This window comes from Malus domestica, chromosome 06 (assembly GCF_042453785.1).
Source record: "Malus domestica chromosome 06, GDT2T_hap1".
Lineage (NCBI taxonomy): Eukaryota > Viridiplantae > Streptophyta > Magnoliopsida > Rosales > Rosaceae > Malus > Malus domestica.
In genome coordinates, this window is record NC_091666.1 from 26,404,773 (window position 1) to 26,422,047 (window position 17,275).

At 38.8% G+C, this 17,275-nt stretch overlaps 3 protein-coding genes across 7 annotated transcripts; 1 reads left to right on the forward strand and 2 right to left on the reverse strand.

Annotated features, from left to right (window-relative positions):
• Nucleotides 1-1,836: 1,836 nt before the first annotated feature.
• Nucleotides 1,837-7,463, forward strand: LOC103437570 (ATP-dependent Clp protease ATP-binding subunit ClpA homolog CD4B, chloroplastic). Of its 2 annotated transcripts, none has more exons than XM_029103793.2 (10): nucleotides 1,837-2,175; nucleotides 2,900-3,470; nucleotides 3,828-3,943; nucleotides 4,036-4,158; nucleotides 4,275-4,460; nucleotides 4,600-4,815; nucleotides 5,103-5,320; nucleotides 5,582-5,657; nucleotides 5,746-5,835; nucleotides 6,133-7,463. In XM_029103793.2, exons 2-10 carry the CDS (start codon nucleotides 2,909-2,911, stop codon nucleotides 7,309-7,311), a joined length of 2,766 nt encoding a protein of 921 aa, XP_028959626.1. In that variant the 5' UTR covers nucleotides 1,837-2,175; nucleotides 2,900-2,908; the 3' UTR covers nucleotides 7,312-7,463. The 2 variants fall into 2 exon arrangements, with proteins under 2 accessions (XP_028959626.1, XP_070680123.1); XM_070824022.1 differs by having other exon boundaries at nucleotides 1,955-2,322.
• On the reverse strand, nucleotides 7,430-12,417 carry LOC103437485 (dual specificity protein phosphatase PHS1-like). Of its 4 annotated transcripts, none has more exons than XM_070824019.1 (11): nucleotides 12,192-12,410; nucleotides 11,895-11,980; nucleotides 11,605-11,747; nucleotides 11,319-11,518; nucleotides 11,008-11,184; nucleotides 10,762-10,922; nucleotides 9,351-10,425; nucleotides 9,092-9,238; nucleotides 8,782-9,009; nucleotides 8,398-8,555; nucleotides 7,430-8,239 (listed from the first exon to the last, which is right to left on the reverse strand). In XM_070824019.1, exons 1-11 carry the CDS (start codon nucleotides 12,369-12,371, stop codon nucleotides 7,882-7,884), a joined length of 2,913 nt encoding a protein of 970 aa, XP_070680120.1. In that variant the 5' UTR covers nucleotides 12,372-12,410; the 3' UTR covers nucleotides 7,430-7,881. The 4 variants fall into 4 exon arrangements, with proteins under 4 accessions (XP_070680120.1, XP_028959625.2, XP_070680121.1 ...); XM_029103792.2 differs by having other exon boundaries at nucleotides 11,319-11,523; nucleotides 11,895-11,960; nucleotides 12,192-12,405; XM_070824020.1 differs by having other exon boundaries at nucleotides 7,644-8,239; nucleotides 11,319-11,523; nucleotides 12,192-12,417.
• Nucleotides 12,418-12,996: 579 nt separating this feature from the next.
• On the reverse strand, nucleotides 12,997-16,595 carry LOC103437486 (serine carboxypeptidase-like 45). Its single transcript, XM_008375956.4, has 10 exons — nucleotides 16,242-16,595; nucleotides 15,944-16,045; nucleotides 15,708-15,803; nucleotides 14,806-14,898; nucleotides 14,602-14,678; nucleotides 14,246-14,527; nucleotides 13,927-14,051; nucleotides 13,713-13,805; nucleotides 13,518-13,635; nucleotides 12,997-13,435 (listed from the first exon to the last, which is right to left on the reverse strand). Exons 1-10 carry the CDS (start codon nucleotides 16,507-16,509, stop codon nucleotides 13,286-13,288), a joined length of 1,404 nt encoding a protein of 467 aa, XP_008374178.3. The 5' UTR covers nucleotides 16,510-16,595; the 3' UTR covers nucleotides 12,997-13,285.
• Nucleotides 16,596-17,275: the final 680 nt, after the last annotated feature.

The window sequence follows — 17,275 nt, forward strand, 5'->3', positions numbered from 1 at the left end:
GGTGAGTGAGAAATAAGATATGGGGTAAGCTTAGTCAAAAGTTCGATTTCCTTCCTTATTCCATGATTTTCATCCCTTCATATGTGATATTAAGACCTAGTTTGGAAGTGAGGTGCTTAAAAAAAAAAGCACCTATGAAAAAAAGTTGTGAGGGTTTTAGGTGTTTGGTAAACTGAAAAAAATGACTTATTTTGGAAGCTGCTGTGAGAATAAGCTGAAATCAAAGGAAAAAGCTGAAGCTGCTATTTGCAGCTTTGGAAAACTGGCTTTTTTTCAAAGCACACGGAGCTACAGTGCTCCTTTAATGAAAAGACCCACTATCAAACTACTTTTTTTTCCAAAAGCTTTTTTACAAAAAAAGTTTACCAAACGCTCTGCTGATTTATTTCACAGCCGCTTATTCTCATAGCACAACCGCTTATTCTCACAGCAGCTCTTTTTCAAAGCACAGCAATACCAAACCAGCCCTAAATTCCTCATCTTAGTCCAAAGACTCCAAACTATAACATTCCGCACAGAAAAGAAAAGTTCGAAAAAATGATTATTTATTCGGGGAATTGTTATTAACATTCTAAAAATCTCATTTGACACTCCAAACTTTCAATAATTAGAAAGAAAAATACACTTGTAAATAGTCTAGAATGAAATTTTTGGAGTGCTAATAACAATTCTCTTTATTTGGGCCAAACTTAAAAGGCCTGAGAAGCCCACAAACATCTGTTTTTAGTCAAAACCCACAAATAAATCTTGACCGGCCCACTTTTGGATCATCTTGAATTTGACAGACTACAAAGTGGGCTGAGTCTCCTTGGCCCAATTAGCCCAAAAATCTAGCACCTCCATAAGCCTACAAAAGAAAGAACAAACTTAATAAAATACACACAAAGTTATGGTCGCCGAATTGACAACAAGGCCAAAACAAAAGGCCGCCGACCCCAGCACTCCTAAATATTTTCTGACATATTTCTTACATGTACAAACAACAAAACGCATCCTAATCATTGATCTTTCTCTGATAGTGAAAAGGTCTACAATACAAGTAGAACTCGTCTTTATTAAATGTGGTCTCTTTATTACTATTTTATTGTAATACAATCGATGTTCTTATTTTAAATTACACTAAAGAGATGAGAGAGTTTGATTTCGAAACACAACAGATTGAAGAGGAAGACCCTAATTACTAGGGCAATTCGCTAGTTTATAACCGTTATTAAGCTTATAAATGTTGTGACTAAACTTAAAAAAATTGAACAACAATCCAACATATTGTTCAATCCAACCGCTGAAGGCCCATACGAAAAAACTTCTCAAAACTATTTTTTTAAAAGATGTTCCAATTTTTATTAATAATTGATGTGTTTTAAAAAAAAGCACTTGAAGGTGCTTATTGTAAGCAACTTATGTTTTTTTTATAACCTACCAAACATTTTAACTTATTTTTAATCAAATGTTACTTGAAACGCTTAATCATCATAAAAACGTTTCCAAACAAGCGCAAACATTTTTACGTATTACAATTACAATGTAAGTTGTAGAATTTACCTCACAATTTAACATTATGAATGAAAAAAACAAAAAGAATTTGAAGGAAGCTTAAGCAATTGGTCTCGTGTACGACTGTGATACAATCAAAACGCGGCGTATTGGTATTTCACGGAATACTTCTGGCGAATGAAGTCGAAGCGTATCAAGGGCAAAACCGTCATCGCACGAAATATCTCAGCGTCAAGATGGGGACTGTGCTAACATTCACATTGGCTTACAGATAAGGCCGGTGGGCCCACTCGAAGCCACAATCTCACACTATTAAACGACGTGTCGTAGCTCGCTGCCGTCGATCACTCGCGGTCGTAGGTTAGCGGTGTTCTGTAGGTTATCGTGTACGCAACGGTCCATGAACGCTGATGCACCTTCATGTGGAAGAGAAAAGGCCAACAGATAGATTTATCAATTTATAGAGAGAGTTTTAGAGAGAGAGCGAGAGAGAGAGAGAGAGAGAGCTTCTCTTAAGACCACACCTATCTCTTCCTCTTTCGGCCGACCATATCATACTAAGAATAGGGTCTCTCTCTTCGTCTCCGAAGAAAGACCCTCTCTCTCTCTTCTCTTTCTCTCTCTATAAATTCCATTTTTAATATTTCAATTCGAAAGTTTATCCAGATAACGGGGTTTTAGGTGAGCTTTTCTTTTCAATCGGTTTACCCTTTTGGATTCACTGCTTCTGTGCGTGAAAAGTTAGGGTTTTTTTTTATTCTGCCTAGGTTTATCTGGATTCTGGGTTTTCTGGGGTCTTCCCCTTTTAATCGATTGTTCTTATCTGTTGTGAGTGAAATCTGCTTCTTATGTTCGAGTTTCGGATTTGTTAATTTTTTTATGCTGTTGTTGTAACATGGGTATCTGAAGTTTTTGTGTTTTTGAGGTTATATGGCCTTGTTTGAATCTGGGAATCCATTGTTTTTGTGGTTACTATGTTTCTGAACTTTTTTGTACTGTTGTAATTCACGAGGTTTGTAGATTTTAATGTTATATGGATGTAATTATTGTTGGGTTTTGATGTTTGACCTTTACATGCTTGGTTTGGAGACTAAAATGGATGAAAGACTTAAACTTTATGTTTCGTTGATAGCGAAAATGGAGTTGGAAAGGGATTTCTCAATTTTGTAGTTATAGTTACTACTGAGTAAGTCGATACATATGTTTTATTCTAATGGGAGAGAGGACATTTCTGTATCTTAGTAGTAATCTTACTGGTGTGAATATTGCTGCGTAAATCTCCGTAGTTTGAAGCACGTAGCATAAATTCAGCTATTAGTGAAATCTGTATGTTGAGTTTGTGTCTCTATGGATGTCTTGAATTGTGAACTAAATCTTTGTTTGGTCATTGCTGAATGCGGAATAGGTTGGAATCATGGCGAGGAATCTGGTTCAGTCTACTTATATTCCAAGTGTGGCAACTGGGAGAAGGCTTGGCTACTCTAAAGGGTCTGGGAATGCCAGAAGGACAGTCATGTTCTGTACTTTACGAGCACCTGCATTGAGAATGAGCAGTTACACAGGACTCCGGAGTGTTAATGCTTTAGATGTTAGCGTAAAACCCAGGCATGACTTATTTTCTACGGTGAAATTTGCAAACACTAAACGTCGTGAACGAGCTAGCAGATGTGTGCCTAAAGCCATGTTTGAGCGCTTCACAGAAAAAGCAATTAAAGTAATTATGCTTGCACAAGAGGAAGCAAGGCGACTAGGTCACAATTTTGTTGGTACTGAGCAGATACTTTTGGGTCTTATTGGTGAAGGGACCGGTATTGCTGCCAAGGTTCTCAAATCCATGGGAATCAATCTTAAAGATGCACGAGTTGAAGTGGAAAAGATAATTGGAAGGGGTAGTGGATTTGTTGCTGTTGAAATTCCATTCACTCCTCGTGCAAAGCGAGTTTTGGAGCTGTCACTGGAGGAAGCTCGCCAACTTGGTACCTTCTTTTCTCTTCCTCCTGTTCACCAAATGCCTCAAAAACATTGATATAAACTAAAGAAGCATCGTTTTTCTCCTTGAAGGGCATCCTGCCTTTATTTACTTGGTTTTCCTGGTAACTGCAATGTGTAAACCTTCATTTAAAGTAGGTGGAACAAAATTTGTATAGGCTGTTTGTCATCAAACGTAATCCTTGTGGAGTGAATCCATATTTCAATTGAAGTGTAGGGATCATACATGAATTGAAGGCAGAAATATGATCTCAATGCAAGTTGATAACTCTTTTCCTTTTTTGCTTATCGGCTATACATCCAATTTTGTGTTAACTAAACAGTTCATAAATGATGGATTTCAGGTCATAACTATATTGGCTCCGAGCATTTGCTTCTGGGATTGCTTCGGGAGGGTGAGGGTGTAGCAGCTCGTGTTCTTGAGAATTTAGGTGCTGATCCTAGTAACATTCGCACACAGGCAAGCATAGCATACTTGTTTAGTGATTCTTTTTGAAGAAATTCATTATCAGAACTGAAAGTAACCATAAAAAACTTTCTTGGTGCGGGCAGGTTATTCGTATGGTTGGTGAGAGCACAGAAGCTGTTGGTGCTGGTGTTGGAGGAGGGACCAGTGGTAATAAAATGCCGACTCTAGAAGAATACGGGACCAATTTGACTAAGCTAGCGGAGGAGGTATTGAACTCGTTCATTCTTTTTTTCCTTTGTCCTGTTGTAGAATGTGCTCTGCTTTAGATGTTTTGTTTTTGTGTCAAGGTTTGTTTTTAAGATACTTTTTCTTCAATTCACAGGGTAAGTTGGATCCTGTTGTTGGAAGACAACCGCAAATTGAACGTGTCGTCCAAATTTTGGGTAGGAGGACCAAGAATAATCCCTGCCTTATTGGAGAACCTGGTGTTGGGAAGACTGCAATTGCAGAAGGTCTTGCTCAACGGATTGCAACTGGTGATGTTCCTGAAACAATAGAGGGAAAGAAGGTGGGTGAGAGTTAAGTTATAATTTTGAATAGGTTAAAACTTATTTGGAACCGTTCCTTCTATTTCAGTATATCAAGTTATATCTTGAAAAGCAATGTAATAATATGTTTGACCTTTTCTCCTTCTTAAAACTGTCTAGGTTATAACTCTGGATATGGGTCTTCTTGTTGCTGGTACAAAGTACCGTGGAGAGTTTGAGGAAAGATTAAAGAAGCTAATGGAGGAAATCAAACAAAGTGATGAGATTATTTTGTTTATTGATGAGGTGCACACTTTAATTGGAGCAGGAGCAGCTGAAGGGGCAATTGATGCCGCAAATATATTAAAACCAGCTCTTGCGAGAGGTGAACTGCAGGTAATAATCGTAATATTAAAAAAGTGATGTACAGATAAAAAGTATTCAAACAATTTTTTGTTTTATTTTTTTACCTGAACAAATATCGAGTATGTATATTAAACACTTATCTATTTGTTAACCGGAGGATGCAGTTATAGATTTTATTGTCTGGGGAGTTGAGCTTTTCATTTGTTTTGTGCTCTTTGAATTCCTGACGATTCGGAATGATATATTTGCTACATTATATTAGCTTGCTGCTGTTTACATTTGAATCCGAATGGTAAGTTTCATCTCTATTGGTACAGTGTATTGGAGCCACAACTCTCGATGAATACAGAAAGCACATTGAGAAAGATCCAGCCTTGGAAAGGCGATTCCAACCAGTCAAAGTTCCTGAACCAACCGTGGATGAAACCATTCAAATTTTGAGAGGGCTTAGAGAGCGTTACGAGATTCACCACAAGCTCCGTTACACTGATGAAGCCCTGGTATCTGCTGCACAGCTATCATACCAGTACATCAGGTAGGCATCCCTACTTCTATGTGCAATGTTGCTAATGCTGGATAATGTTGATGCTTATTAAAACTAATTAAATGTTGATAGTGTTTTGATGAGTACAAATGTCCTTTGTTATTGTTTGCATTCCCTCCTCATAACCCATCCGTAGAAATTAGTTGGTCTCCACTTTTCTGTTTGTTTCTGATGGTGTTAGCTACCTATCTCTTTCCCCATGCATGTGTACTCGAATAGTTCTGTTCTGATTGATAATTGTGTATACTTCAGTGATCGCTTTCTGCCTGATAAAGCAATTGACTTGATTGATGAAGCTGGTTCTCGAGTTCGCCTTCGTCATGCACAGGTATGACCATTTCTAAGTTTTGATAGCCACCGTCTTCTTAAGCTCAGGGATTTTGTATTGATGGGGACACGCTAAATGTTTTTTTCAGCTACCTGAAGAAGCTAGAGAGCTTGAGAAAGAGCTGAGGGCAATCACTAAAGAGAAGAACGAGGCTGTTAGAAGCCAAGACTTTGAAAAGGTACAGAACTCTGTTTCTGAATGCACTTTGCATCAGTATAACACACTTGATTTCTAAAGGGCATGAATGTGAATCTGATTAGGCCACTGTGATCTAGGGGTGCTAAAACGTCCTGAATCAATAGAAATAGCTACTAGAAATAATTCTAAAATTTGAAGTTCTTTCTGTTGTAAAATTGATTTCAGAGTTAACGGGGTTTCTGATGGTAGATTAAGACTGTCAAATATCATCGTCTGTTAGGCCTGTGGCTTAAAAAAACTTGCATAAAGTTGAGCTGACAACATGCATTTTGGACAGGCTGGGGAGTTACGTGACAAAGAAATGGACCTAAAGGCACAGATCACAGCTGTTGTTGATAAAGGCAAGGAGATGAGCAAGGCAGAGAGTGAGGCAGGAGATGTAGGTCCTCTCGTGACTGAAGTGGATATTCAACATATTGTGTCCTCCTGGACTGGAATTCCAGTTGAGAAAGTGTCCACTGATGAATCAGACCGCCTCCTCAAGATGGAAGAGACCCTCCATAAGCGAGTGATTGGTCAGGATGAAGCAGTCAAGGCTATTAGTCGTGCTATTCGCCGAGCCCGTGTTGGACTGAAGAATCCTAATCGTCCTATTGCCAGTTTCATCTTTTCTGGTCCAACTGGGGTTGGGAAATCTGAGCTCGCTAAAGCTTTGGCTGCTTACTACTTTGGTTCTGAAGAAGCCATGATTCGGCTTGATATGAGTGAGTTTATGGAGAGGCACACTGTTTCCAAGCTCATTGGTTCTCCCCCGGGTTATGTTGGTTACACAGAGGGAGGTCAGCTGACTGAAGCCGTTCGACGCCGTCCTTACACTGTGGTGCTTTTTGATGAAATTGAGAAGGCTCATCCCGATGTCTTCAACATGATGCTTCAAATACTCGAGGATGGAAGATTAACCGACAGCAAGGGCAGAACCGTGGATTTCAAGAATACACTTCTGATAATGACATCTAACGTAGGAAGCAGTGTTATTGAGAAGGGAGGCCGACGCATAGGATTTGACCTTGATTATGATGAGAAGGATAGCAGTTACAATAGAATTAAGAGCTTGGTGACAGAGGAACTAAAACAATACTTCAGACCCGAGTTCTTGAACAGGTTGGACGAAATGATTGTTTTCCGTCAACTCACCAAGCTGGAGGTAAAGGAAATAGCTGATATAATGCTCAAGGAGGTATTCGAAAGGTTGAAGAAGAAGGAGATAGAGCTTCAAGTGACGGAGAGGTTCAGAGACAGAGTGGTTGACGAAGGATACAACCCGAGCTACGGAGCCAGGCCTCTAAGAAGAGCGATCATGAGACTGTTGGAGGACAGCATGGCTGAGAAGATGCTTGCAAGGGAGATCAAAGAAGGCGACTCGGTCATTGTGGACGTCGATTCTGATGGGAACGTGACCGTGCTAAACGGCAGCAGCGGTGCTCCCGAGTCTTTGCCGGAGCCGATTCCCGTTTGAAAAGCTAACGTAGGCGCATTTCGTTGATCTGTTGGCAATATATTTGTATCTTTTTTTCATTTGCACTTTGCCATTGAACGTAGTCTGTTTTAATGTCGAAAAGGACTTGGTCGGTAGCGGCAATTGAAAGCTGTTTGTTGAATGGTTCTTCACTTGAATGTTCAAGGCTGTACCAGTTCAATACAGAAAAAATAGTGGAATTAGACGAACACAACGTTGTCGATAAACAATGAAATACTCGAGTCACCAACTGATATTCATCTATGTGCACTTGAAAAACTGTGCTTGCTCGCAGACGCGGGTTAGGCCAGTGCGCCTTCTCTTTACATCTCTGTTCGAATCCCTTCACCCGTAGATTAGAGTGCATTATAATATCGCTTTGTCAGAAACACAGTGCATGGCACTGCCAATATATATCCCTAAATTGTCTGATAACCTACAATCTTCTTGATTACCAGGCAAACTCTACAATCTCTATATTTATATCTACAAGAATGGCCAGCCACATTTCTGCAACCACAAGTCCTTGATCTCCAAAACCACCTTATACAAAGGAGGCCTGGGAGATCCTTAATTTTCCACATCTGAATGAGACCTCTGTTTAGGGATGACGCTTCCGCCTCGGCTAATTTTTAGCACTGTCAAAGCCTTTTGTATCTCCATTGTCATTGCACTATCGACGCTACCTGACGATAGCTTCTTGTGTGATTTCTGCAGATGAAGCTTAAGCGAGCTGCTACTCAGACCTGCATTTACCCCGCAGATTGGGCAAACTTTCATCGTAGGCTTCCGCTGTTGCCACTCCATGGAAACTCTCCCATGAAGTTTCTTATCCAGATCCACTAGGATCTTTGCAAAACCATCATTGGGTTGCGCCCGACGATGAACTTGTTTTAGAGAATTCCACGCCTCTAATAGAGTGCAATTCCTGCACCATAGAAAGATTACTTAGCTAAACATTTCTCAAAGTAATATTGTTGGAATCACAATTTACACCAATAAAAGCAATACGGATATCGGTTGATGCCACATGTGTATGAGGAGTGTAATATATGTTCTACGATGTGTATAACAGATTTTACTTACTTTCTCAGCATTAGGTATGCAAGCACTAGGGTGGCACTTCTACTTTTCCCCTCGAAGCAATGGACGAGAACCTTCCCTCTTTCTTGTTCAACACGATCAGTAAAACTGACAGCTTCATCAAAGATGGTGCTGATATTTGTATCGTCATTGTCGCATATCTGTTCAAAGGGGGTGTGCAGTCTAATCAGGACAATGCAGGTGCCAAACATTTTATGAAAACGATAAAATACATGCAGAGTTGGGGGATTACATTTTTAAAACATTAAAAACAGAAACTTCACCAAATTAAATGGTGAGAATGGATTCTGGGAGAGAAGATGTCATTAGTTAACGTTCACATATGCTTATTTGGATGTGTAAACACTGATGAGAAAGAACCCTTACAGCAAAATTCTTGTACTCGAATAGATCAGGAAACTGAGAATCTGCTTGTCCAATTTCATTGGAGCACAAACACAATACATGAGTAATTCCTAAGCGTTGCAGCGTGAATACAGATCGTGCAGCCAAGGCTCCACCGATGAACATGGAACTTGTGACTCGAGATGGCCTCTCTGTATTTGCAGCCTCCGATATCAATGCAATCCTCTCAAGAATGTGCTCAAGTCTGACCTGTTAGTTATAGAGAAATGTTTACACGAAAGAGAAAGGAAAGGAATAAAAAAACAGAAGAGGAAAGAAGGGACAAATATACCTTCAATTCATAAGCATCAACAACACCATTGTTGTCACTACCCTCGAAAAACCCAGAATTAAAATTGTTCTCTTGACATAGTTTGATAACATCACTCTTTAGCATTTCATTCCACTGTTCCAGTTCTTTGTTTGATTCAGCATCAACCTGAGCATTGTAATATATCTAAGTTTAAGAGAAACTATGTATTAAGAAACGACTTGCTGTTTCCACATCTGCAGTAGCATATAAGAAAAATTTTAGTTTAAGGATGTCCAACCTTGGCGTATTTATGGAAATCCCGAAGCTTTGCTGTCAAACGCAGACTACTGAGGGGCTCCGCACTTCCTTTAGAGAACCTCCCATGCCAACTATCCCTTGACATGGGAGAGCTGCAGTCATAGCCTTCTTTATTTCCAGAAGACGAAGACCTTAGAGCAGTTCTCTGTGACTCGGAATCACTAAAATCAGGATTGTTCTCATTGACAAGTCGTTCCTTACTTAGTGCAGAAGCACAATGAAAACTTCCAGCAGCATGAGAGGGAGACTCAGGAACTGCCAAATCCTCTTTGTCGGACTCCCCTGAGGATATTCTATCTATAATATTGAAGAATATTCGTAACAAGTTCTCCAGTCTTTGATGAAGTGTGAGTAAGAATATATGGAATCCCTGCAGATCCCTAAGAGCAGCACGGAATCCACTACGAAATTTTTTAACAACTGAAGCCATCTCATACGCTGGTATATCAGATGCATCAGTTTCTTGTATGGGAGAACGTCCTAACTTCCCTAATGTTATTTCATGCAACACATTAGAGGAGTACTCAGAACTGTTGAGTAGTAACTCAACCAACCTGGGATAAATTTCCTGGTCATTTGCACGCTTTCCAGCAGGAGGTCTACGAGGAACCCCAGAGTCAATAGCCACAACTGGAAAATCAGAAAACACCGAATGATCTGATAGTTCACTCTGTATAGATCTTGGTGACTCTATAATATCTGAAAGATCAGAGGTCTGTGTTACTGTTACGGCATTATGAGTACCCAATTTGCTATCTACTGAAGTTGCCCTTCTATCCTTATGAAGACCTCTGATTACTCTTGGTTTGTATCGCTTGATTGCAGAATCGAAGGCTTCCTCCAATCTATCCATATTTCCCAAAGCCATTTTGTCAGCCAACAATAGATTTGCGGAATTTCCACGCCATCTGAGCTTATGGCAAGGAAGCCTATCCTCATTTCTGATGACAAGATCCAACATCAAGATCCTACCAAGAGCAGCCGCTGTTTTTTCTGCAGTTTCCCTCGACTCAAATACAGTAGGGCTTTCAAGTAAAGGAGATCCCTGAACATAGCTGCAAAAATTAAAGCTTTGGCCTTCAGAACACCATATAAAAGGACCAGTTATCTACTAGGAAGCGTTTTCTAGTGGTCCACATCATGGAACATGATGCTTCCTTATTTAGTTTCCGTTAAAAGCATACAAGGAGGGGGGCAGAGATCAGGTTCTAGAAAACCTAGGGGAACAATTTAACTGCATGCAAAATGACCCGAGCAATCAACACAAGTTTTTGCCACGACTCTAACTAGTTATGTGCATGCTCGATGGTGAACGAAGCACAAACATTTCATAATGCAGAATTAACTCCTTAACTACATTAGAAATAGAGACACTAAGATTATAGTTAGACCTTATGAGCAAAAGGCATCGGCTAAGTTCAAGAGCTTCCAAAAGTTCTGAGCACGTCATTTCCCCACATTCATCTCCTTCTGAACTTGCTGCATCTCTTGCTTTCTCTGCAGCTTCCTTCATCTGCAGCCACTCCAAGCTACAATTATGAATGACTCTGGCCTGCAATATCCAACGGACAAAACATAAATGTATCATGGTAGATAATGATATTATTGCAGGAGAGAGTTGAGTGACAATGTACTACCTGAGGAGTTCGAACTCCAAGCCACTTTGCAAATTCATATCCAAGGCGTTCAGATTGTGTGGCCATTCTTGATGATGATATCTTTATAACAGCCGCCGCTTCCTTAGTAGAAGCATCATCATTCCCTGGCTGGTTGAATAGGCCAAAGAAGACAACGCCCCCCGAATTTACAGTTACCTATATGCACACAACTGAAGAGATTACGGGGAAGCAAATAAGAATATAAATAATGACGTATGTTTTTATTCTGTAAGTCAATCCAGTAAACATAACAAGAATTCCATACAATGTAGTTAATTTAGATTGCACACCTCAAGAGCTTTATTCATTTCATCCTCAGAATTGTCATTGCTACTACTATGCTCAGTGTGATGAAGCGAAGAGAGCCTATCCCAGGAAAAATAACACGACTCAATGTCCAATGCAGCAGCTTTACCAAGTCTTTCCCAGAGATTGACTTCCGTGGTTTGCTCACAGGGAAGAGAACCTTCCCAATCATCAACAAAGTCTCCTACACTGAATGGCCAACGTGATGACTACTACCGAACATTGTAACCACATCTCAATGTAAGATAACACAAAAATATTGAAACAGACCTCGAAGGCATACTGTCGAACCTCGGAAGGTAGTGGGGGAAGCCAGAGGAGTGATATTTGGCACTCCGTTTACGAACCAGTTCCATCCATTGCGTGATTCTATATGCCTGCCCTGCGGCAATGTCACCCAACATATACAAGGCCTGCATTCCCAATGCACCCCCAAACAACCATGATTAAATTTCACTTTTGTTTCTCAAAAGTTCAACCACTACCTCTCTTTCTATGTAAAATCGTCCTACAAAACAAGCATTCCGGTAACAATGCAGCATATTATACAAGTTACTAACCCGGGAAGTGACGGTGAGAGGCAAAGGGGCCTCAGGCTCGTCAGAACCAGGGTCCAATTCCTTGTCCTGTAATTCCAGCATATAAACTACAAAATATGAAATCGGAAACCCCCAAGTTTATTCATTTCTTCCAAAAAAAAAAAAAAAAGATGCAAAATTTACACAATGCAGATAAACCCCAGATCCCAAAACATCAGATAAACGCGAATGGCATTCAGATTAGGCGCAATCTGATATTTTAACGATCTGGGTTTTAATAAAAAAGGAAGGAAAGATAAGGGGAAGGGAGGAAAACACCTGGACCTGCAGAGGGTTGGTGAGTGCAGGCTCCTGGCTTTGCTCTTTTGGCATAATGTTTATTTTTGGGATGTTGGGGTTTTTCTTTAGAAAATGAAAAGAATGGGAGGAGGACAGGACAGAGAGACTTGAAGCAGTTGGAGAGAGAGGGAGAGAGAGCTGCAGAGGAGGATATAGCATAATTCGAGAAATAAAAAAAAGAGTTGGCTTTTTTAAGAAAGAGAATGCGGGATAGTTGGAATTGGCGCCTTTTCAGTTTGTTTTGCTGTTCTGAAAACCATGCGTTGTTGTTATACGGAGAGAGAGAGGTCATAAATTATGAAAGAAAGGTGGGGAAATTGTCTTAACAAAACTTATGTTGTGTTTTTTAAGCATGTGGAGAGAGAGTGAGAAGTCATAAATTATGAAAGAAAGGTAGGGAAATTGTCTTAACAAAACTTACGTTGTGTTTTTTAAGTATGTGATCCATTGTATTTTTTATCTTTTTTCTTTTTTTACTCGACTCTCACTAAGTATAAAAATTGTCTTAACAAAACTTAAGTTGTGATTTTCACTCTCATAATCTTCTTCATCACCTGTCGCTTTGTTGTTTTACACCAATTTTTATTTGATTTATTCAATTTTAGGGGTAAAGGCAAGGAGAAAGGGAATGTGAATAATCACTTACCCAAAGTTTCCATCGAACCCTTGATATTGGCTCTAAGTCAAGGTCAAAGAGTTTTTGACAAAAAATTTGCAATCCAAACAGTCAATATTAAAGGGCAACCCCGGCTCCTTGCTTTGCGAGCATCGGGCGGGGGGAACGTTTAATATACATAGCTTTATCTTTTATACGTTTAATATACATAACTTTATCTTTGTTTTGTAAAAATGTTATTTCCACGACTCGAACTTATGATCTTTCGGTTACAAAGAAACAAACTTTCCATTGCATCAAAGTTCACCCTCCCAAACAGTCAATATTACAATTACAAAATCCACCAAACAAACACACAAAATCTCCCTCTTTTCTTTTTGCAATTTTTTTTAAGAACCTTTCTTCTTGCAATTGAACGATCTCTTCAAACTCGAACACCATGGACCAAACAATTGTATCAGAAAACTTCAGGCAGAGGCCTGCCTTCCAGAAATGACTTAAATAGCCTCAGTGATCTCTCAGGCTGTGAGAATGGAGCTTCATGAGAGGCACCTCTGATGGTGGCAAATGAGAGAATGTTTCCATAAACTTGAGTCCACCCACCAACCTAGACGGAACAAGAAGAAATCGTAAAACCCGATTTTCGTTACTCATTTTTCATTACAAATAAATTCCCAGAATATATATACCTGCTTTCCCTCGAACCAAACTCGATAAGGGACAGTGGTGTTCAATCCTAACTCCCTTGCCAATCTAGAGACCAATCTTCGGCTTCCCGTTAATGGAATTACAGAATCCTGATCTCCACTGAATTTAGAAAATTTATGAGTTCGTTTTATAGCAGCAAGAAGTACATATGTCAAGTGAGACTGAAATTTAGTTACCTGTACACCAAGACTTGGATGCCTTGCTTCACAAGCGATCCAACTAATGAGATTGTAGGTATTTCCAGGTTGAGCATTTGGTACTCCAAAATGCTATAGAATCAATATATGCAGCAAAAGTATGAAATTTCTATTAGTAGCTGCAGAAATTGTATTTTTATAGAATTCCTACATCAGCTTTTTCTTTAATCTCAAGTAAAAAGAATTTAATTACCTGCTGCAAACATCCCATCTGCGCACGCCAACAAGCCGCGCATGGAGAGCCTTTTGCACATCTTTCCGGTTCAAATAAATCACAGTTTTGTCTTCAACACACACGTCTATCCTCTCAGTCATTTGCTGCAGTCAAATAACGTGAAGACTTGGATGTGTAATGAGAAAAAATTCAGAAAAATTGGAAATGACCTCCGTGCACTCCTTTTTTCTCTCTACGCACTTCAATTTATGTTCTTTGAATATCGCTTGATTTATTTGGAATGTGCAGGCGGAGAAAAAGGGTGTAACAAAAACTTAAGGGAGAGAATTAGGCTTACATTGGGGCTTATAAATTTGGATTGTGAAAGCACAGATGAAATACAGACATCTAGGGTTACATCATACTTGTCCACAAATTGACTTGTTTCCTTGGTCACTTGGCTCACAACCCTTGAGCAAACAGGTGAGACCGAGCGTCTGTAGTACTCGCTCACATAGCGCGAATAGTTACAGACAGAAGTGAACATGTTGTATGTTGAATCGGATATCAGCCCGTGAGACCAAAGGAACTCCGCCTGCGAATTCAAGTCCGTGGCAAATTCTAGAACGGGATTTCCCAGCTGCAAGACCTCATGAAGTTATTGAACTTTCTGAGTGGCAAGTGTTAATTTCAGTAAAAGTACTTTCTACTCACAGCAATTCCTTTTAGATTGAACTTCTCCTTTCTGTTGATTTCAACAATGAGCTTCGCAAGTTGAGGGATGTAGTGACCTGGAATTAATAATAAGCAACCAAAAAAAAAAAAACAATAAGAAAAAGAAAAAGCAAAAGGATGAAGCAGAAATGCCAAAATGCTCTTTCAAAACGACTCTCGGAAACGGATAAATTTTTAGAGTACCTGCGTAACTCTCTCCTGCTAGAAACAAATCCATGTGCCTGTATTGGGGGAACTTGTTGAGCCAGCGTTGCAAGAATACAAGATTGCCCCTGGCTTGAGAAGTCAAATGCAGAAACAGCATTCACAAATACCGTAAGTTCTAAATTATGAATTAGGAACAAAGATACATAAGAAGGGAACAAGGTCAAAAGAGCTTGTTAATACTAGAGTTTCGCGCTCTTGGGGGCAAAATCTCGGGTTTAACTGTGGTATATCTCTTATTACGAGATTTGATATATTTAGATTATGCGGTAGAATCTTTGAGATTTGATATATTTAGATTATGCGGTAGAATCTCTTATTCGGGGGAGTGGAAAGCAAAAGTAACAGTGATGAGGATCCTCTTCTGATCTTCTTCGGAGATCTTAAGGATTCTTATATCGTAGCTGGTCATCGTACATCGTATGGTCAGTTTTCGTTAGATACTATTTATGTTTAATATTAAATAAAAAAATTCAAAATAATTTTTAACCGTACAATATACGATAAACAGATAAGATGCAACGATCCCTACAATTTGGATCCTCCTGACCAGCTCACGTGAGCCATTGAATTTTGATCCAATAACTATAATTATCATAACTTTTAAAATGACCCTTTATTTGTAGCCATTGAATGATCAAAATCCAACTACTCATGTGGACTGGTCAACAGGATCCCGAGCTTGTGCGTAGAAGAGATCCAATTCCCGATATTTCAGCCAAGAATTACTGTTGAACATGTCACGTCTTGAAAAGCCTAAGTTACTTTAATGCAGTCCACTTGGAAAACCAGAAATTTCAAAAGCAGAAAAGTAGAAAGCAAGAAAGAAGCAAAAAGGATGAACAGATAATATTGGAAGTAACAGAACATGGATAATATACCTGTCGCCTCATCATCCACTGCCATATAGGAGGAATTGGATTTAGAATAAGAGAATCCCACTCCAACTGGTGTCTCTAAATACAACATATTTGCCTCTGTATTATACCAAATGCCAAAATTAAGAATGTACTAATTTCCAAATCATGCAGCTACTTACATATGCTCATCTTTTTTTTATATATGAGCGATATTGAGGAAGGGAGAATCGAACACGGAAACTAAAACCGGTGAATACCTCTATTCCAGCTGTACTCATTTCTAACCAAGACCTCACCATCTGGTCTAAAAGGTCCATTCTCAGAGAATGCTCCTACTCCAAGAGAAGAACAACCAGGTCCTACATGAAAACAAAAATAAAACATCAATGAAGGAACCATATTGCATATGTTGTTAGATCAGTTGGTCAGAGCAGTGTGTCCTTTCAAGTTTGAATCCCGCCCATAAATTAGAAGAAAAAAAATGAAGGAACCACGTTGTCCAAAGTTTAATTTACATTGAAGCAAGTAATAAAGGGGAGTAATTAGGTTACTGACCTCCATTCAACCAGAGGACCAAAGGCTTTGAAGCTGGATTGATATCTGCTTCAGCAAAGTAGTAAAAGAGAGCTTTATGGTTGTGATCGTCCACAGTAATATAACCAGAAAACTGTTGGAATCCGACATGGGGTTGTCCAGGAAGGCGGGTTATCTTGTGATCAGGATGGTGATGAGAAGAGGACTCAACAACCTCCATGGAAGAGTAGGTCTGAAGTACAAGTGCCGCAGCCATTGCCATGGCCTTCCATGTATGAGAAGAATACATGGTTACAGAAGTGGAGAGAGAGAGAGAGAGAGAGAGAAAGAGAGAGAGGTGTTTAATGTTTGCTCAGTGGAGGCCTGGGGGTGAGAGTGGGGCACCATATAGATGGAGAGAAATTTAAAGTCAAAAAACTTTGTAGGTGTACTTCTTTTTTTTTTTTTGGTAAATTTGTAGGTGTACTTTAAAGTCAAAAAACGTATTGTCAAAGTTTTGATTTTGTCTCGATAATGTCCATGTGATTGACCTATAATAATGCTATTATAACAGTATCTCAAATCAATATATATTTTAATTTTGGAAAAATTAGGTTCTCATTCCTTTTTTTACTACTTCGGTTAAAACCTGATTCTTTTTCAATTTTTGATCAAGGTTCTTGATTATTAATAACATCATTAATTATTTCAATAATAAAATATTTTTACATAAAAATATTCATTTAGTGTTAAAAATGTTACCATTAATATATTTATATTTATGACTAAATTTTTTTATCATATATTTTTATTTTTAGTTTGTATCCATTTTTAATTTGCAAACCTTTTTAAATTTGTACCAATTTTCTTTTCAGTTTTAATTTGTACCCATATATTAATTTCTTTTTGTGCCCATATTTTTTAAAGTTTTATTTGTATTTATGCCTATGTGTTTACCGTCACATTGCATTGTATAATTAATCAATGATAGAAAAATTACATATGATATATTTATGTTTTATGGCTGAATTTTGTATCATATATTTATATTTTTAGTTTGTACCAACTTTTAATTT